This window comes from Orcinus orca, chromosome 1, assembly GCF_937001465.1.
Source record: "Orcinus orca chromosome 1, mOrcOrc1.1, whole genome shotgun sequence".
NCBI lineage: Eukaryota > Metazoa > Chordata > Mammalia > Artiodactyla > Delphinidae > Orcinus > Orcinus orca.
In genome coordinates, this window is record NC_064559.1 from 180,286,954 (window position 1) to 180,291,756 (window position 4,803).

The 4,803-nt window shown below is 39.4% G+C and overlaps 1 protein-coding gene across 1 annotated transcript; it reads right to left on the bottom strand.

Annotated features, from left to right (window-relative positions):
- Positions 1–596: 596 nt before the first annotated feature.
- Positions 597–4,449, bottom strand: TMCO2 (transmembrane and coiled-coil domains 2). The gene is made up of 2 exons (XM_004266396.4): positions 3,000–4,449; positions 597–994 (listed from the first exon to the last, which is right to left on the bottom strand). Exons 1-2 carry the CDS (start codon positions 3,219–3,221, stop codon positions 680–682), a joined length of 537 nt encoding a protein of 178 aa, XP_004266444.1. The 5' UTR covers positions 3,222–4,449; the 3' UTR covers positions 597–679.
- Positions 4,450–4,803: the final 354 nt, after the last annotated feature.

Consider the following 4,803-nt stretch of genomic DNA (forward strand, 5'->3'; position numbering starts at 1 on the left):
TGAAAGCGCGGGGTCCTAACCACTGGACCGCCAGGGAATTCCCTGTATTATTTTTATAATTCCTTGTTCTGAAATGACCTGTCCAACCAACCAAACTGAGTGCTCCAGAAGCACTCAGAACAGATTCCCAAGGATGATCACAATGCTTTCTTAGCACAGAATAAGAATTAGTAAAAGTTGGATAAAATCAAACAATCTCCTTTATGTCCAGCCCCACCCTTGCCCACCTCTGAATAATTAATGCAGGGAGACTCCAGGCCACATATTTATCTTTAGGCCAAAAACCAGCACAAGAGCCAGCCTCCCTCTCTATAGGACAGTCCACAGCATCACCCTTAACAGCACTTTCTTGCTGTTTTTATTATATCGAATCCAACCTCTTCAGCATGGAGCTCAAGGCCACATCCCTGACCACTCTCCCTTCTGTTCCCACTCCCATGATTCCTTTTCTATATGGCTGCTTAGGGTCTCCAGCCTGCCAAGTGGGCACCACAATCTCAGACATTTTTAACCAACACGATCCCCCACGTAACCCCACCACACACACAAGTGGAAGCTGGGCCCTGCTGAATAGAGAGCCAGTCCTGGCTGGGTAATTTCAATATAGTTCTCTGTCTTTATTGATACACCACTGCACACATGAGGGAAACAGTGCTTTTCTAGAAAAGATTGGAGTCCATCACATTTCAGATGTGGATGTAAACCCTGATGTAAGCAAGGGACTCTGGCAGTCAGAGCAGCTGCAGCTGCGCTCAGAGGAGCAATCCCTCTTTGTGGCAGGTTTTTGGGAAATGATCATCCTTTCCAGGTCCTTCATTTTGTTTTCCACTGTCTGAAGTTTTTCCAGAATTTTCTCTTGCAGACCCAAAGACAGGAAGATATTATTGTCTTGAAATGGGAGACCATTCCCTTCTGGGTTGACCAGCAAAGCCTGAAAAAAATCTGAGCCTTTCTTGTAAAGTGTGTAGAGTGTGATTGCAAACAACAATATTTTCTAAAATAAAACAACAGAAGTTGAACGTTACTTGTTTATAAATGTGAAATGCCACAGTTTACTGTAGATGCAAAAGCAAAAGATGACTCTAAAAGTAATTATAATCCCTCATTCCTATGCCAAGGCTTCTGTCTAACAAAACATCTTCACACCTATTTTGTCTTTTGATCTTTATCACAAAATGGAGTGGTAGGCAGGTCAGGGATTATTATAATTAATATAATTTAAAAAATAAGAGTAGATACTGTTTGCTGAAAGTCTGCCTCATGCAAGGCTCTGTGCTAGGAGTTTCATTCCCTATGCAGGACCTATTTATGTAGAAAAAAACAGAGCTGGATAACCATTTAGATGCCTTCCAGTTCGGACTCTGTCATTGTCCAAGGTCATATATTTGGAAATGGTAGAGCCAGGACTGGAATCCAGGAATTCTGATTTCCATATATATATTCCATATATATATTCTCTTAGGACACAGTGGTCTGAAACACTGGATTTCCTGGTCATAGAAAAAAATTTTTTTTAATGTGCTAGGACAGAGTCCTGGTAGGAAAAGAGAAAAAATCAACTTTTTTTCCTTATAATAACTAGCACTGCTTACTGAGTACTACTGTGTGCTAAGCTTTATACATACAAGATCTCCTTTAATCCTCACCAAAACCCTGAGGGAGGCACTGTTAGCAAACCGATTTCACAGATAAGGAAACTGGGGTTTACAGGCTAAGTGACTGCTCTCACATCACACAGCAAGTGATAGAATGAAGAAGCCCCCGCAGTCTGACTCCAGAGCTTATCAACCACTCTGTTATACTACCTCTTTTTGGCTGAGGTGTCTGGAGGGCTGCGAATTCATCTTTCTGATTGAATTAAACAATAACCAAACAAGAGCAGAACCCAGAAGTACAGATAAGAGTTTGGTGTTTTGCCTTCTATTCTTCTATATTCTAATTGAAATACATGTACATGAATATGTAGACACACAAATCCCTGTTGGGGATTTAGGTCAGTTGGACTATATTAAATGAGATTTTTGGAGAAGAATTTAATTTAGAATCCTAAAAATTGGGTTCAAATCTCAGCTTTTACAATCTATGTCACCTTGGGTCAGTGATAACCAAGTTCGCTCACCTACAAAATGGAGATAATAATCCCTGCCCTGCCTACCATGCAAGGTTTTGAGAGATTAAGAGAATGCATGTGACTGATTTCTCAACAGTAGTGACATGAAAATAAGTGAGCGCTACAAAATAATCCAGTAATAACTTATCTCAGCATTTACCAAGTAAACCAGTCACCCTTTAACAAAGCCCTCTTTAAGTCCCGTCTCCTTAAATTTAGGCTGAACCTCAGTGCACCTCAGTTTCCTAGTTCGTCATATGAAAATAACCTCTATTTCATGGAACTGTTGGGATTCTCAAAGCATTTTAACTATATTGTCAATATAGCTATAATTGGTAATTAAACAGAGGTATGCTTGTAAAATCCTAAATGTTTTTCATAATCCCAGCCAATTGTACTCCTACTCCCCAAAAGAGCCCCTGTATATTCATTGTGATGACTAAATAAATATACACGCTTCCTCATCAGTTACAGAGCAAAGGCACAGTAAGAACAGAAAGGCGAAACCCAAGATCCCAGTTATACTTGCAGTGCTATTCTATAAGAGGTACTCCATATGGTGTCTGGCACACGGTTAGACACTCAAAGATGAATACAAATATATGATCAAATAAATTTGGAGGTCAGGCTGCCTTCTCAGATTATGAACTTCTTTAATGTGTTTTATCATAAGACAAGCCAAAGATCATTGTGAGAAAGACCATTTTTATGCCAAAAACATAACTGATGGAAGTTTTTAAGGATAACGTAGTTTCAACCAACTTCAGAGACAAAGGTTCACTCTGGTTTATATGCATGGTCTTAAAACTGGGTGGCAGCAATATGGGAGGGAACTGACCAAATTTCAATGTAAAACTATTTAAATTTCTCTGTAACGAAAGAGTATAACCTGAATTGACTGAACACTTCGTTTCCATAAGGCATATACTCCTATTCCCAACAAAATCAAAAAGGAAATCTCCAGGATAACTTGCACAGCCGGAGCAAGATTATCTAGTAGCCCCAAACTTGTTTGCTGAGGCACACTAGTCTCTCTCAGAAAAGTTGCTTGTAGATAATTCCATATCGAGCTCAGAGAGATGATGTCCCAGATAGAAGACAAAGGTGACATTTTAATATAACAGCAGCTCCAGGAACTGCATGTGCAGAGGCTTTAGGAACCTAGATAGAGTTAGGAAGAGTTGTCTGGGAGTCCAGTTCTGAAGCCATTGTGAGCTGTGCTTTGTGATATCACTGTTCTGAAGCTCAGCTTGTTTCCCACTCACCCACTGAACCTTCTCACTCAAAACCAAGCAGACAGTGGTCTGAATTTTCAGTTCAGTCATAGCACTCTCTCTAATCTTCGGCAAGTCCTAGCTCTAACACAGCACTGTCCAACAGAACTTTCTGCAATGATGGAAATGTTCTATATTTGCTCTGTCCAACATGGAAGCCACTAGTCACTTGAAATGTGGACAGTGTGGCTGAGGAACTGAATTTTACATTTTATTAAATGTAAATTTAAGTAGCCACATGTGGCTAGTGGCTACCCTCTTAAACAGTGTATAGAACATTTCCAACAATCCATGGGACGGAGAGCAATTATTTTCACATTTCAACTGAGAAAACTGAGGTTAAGTGGAGAGGAGAGGAGACAGGATTTAAAAAGGGCTTTTCTAAAGAGCGAACAGTTTACTTGGTAAATGTGGAGGGAGGTTCTTACTGGATCATTTTGTAGCATTTCCTTTTTCATATGTCACTACTGCTTAGAAATCGTGATCTTTGGAAAAGCTTTTGACATATTTGAGCCTCATTTTGCTCATCTGTTTACATCTCCTTCATAAGATTTACATTAGGAACAAATGGTATCATTTCCTAAGCACTTTGTAAACAGTAGCATGCTGTACCATAACCTATATGCCATGTTATCAAGTCCATTATTTACTGACTAGTACCTATCTACTCAACAAGGAGGTATGGAAGTATAAAATATAAGGTCTGTTCCCAAAAATCTTACATGAAAAAAAGGTAGTTCACACACAAGCGTATAATATAAATTGTGAGATCATTTACCAAGACAGCAAGAATCCAAAAGAGGGTTTGCACCAAGAGGAGGGGAGGGGCATGGTAAGTAAGGAGAGAAAGGGTCAGTTATGACAACTTTTAGAAAAATATTGTCTGATGCTATTCTGATATGTTCATCTGGTTGACTGAAAGAAAGAAGATGAAAAGGGAAGCCTGGTGGAGAAAGAATAACTGTTTTGTTCTTGCAGGAATCAGAGGTATGGCAAGTTGCTTGAGGTGTCAGGGACACATCCAGGAAGCGGAGTCTAGAATGTTGTTGGATATATAGTACCATGTCAGGGCGAAATGACCTACTGATTTAGGAGCGACTGCTAATGATGTTAAACCCATAGTCTGCTAGTGACTGACCACAACCAGAATCTTTTCTAGAAAGGAATACAAATTACTCAGATAAGACTTGGGATTTTACTATAACAAGTTAAACATATGTCAGAAACCATTAAAGAATGATAACCAAAAACTTTTTGGAGAAAAATATGGTTGTGACAACCGAATCATTACCCAAGACTTCCTATACTAGATGAGATCCCCCTGTTACATGGCACCTTAGACTTTACTTTCAAAGCACTTAACACGATTAAGGTTATTTGTGCAATTTTGGGTTTAATATATCTTCCCTGACTATTGTA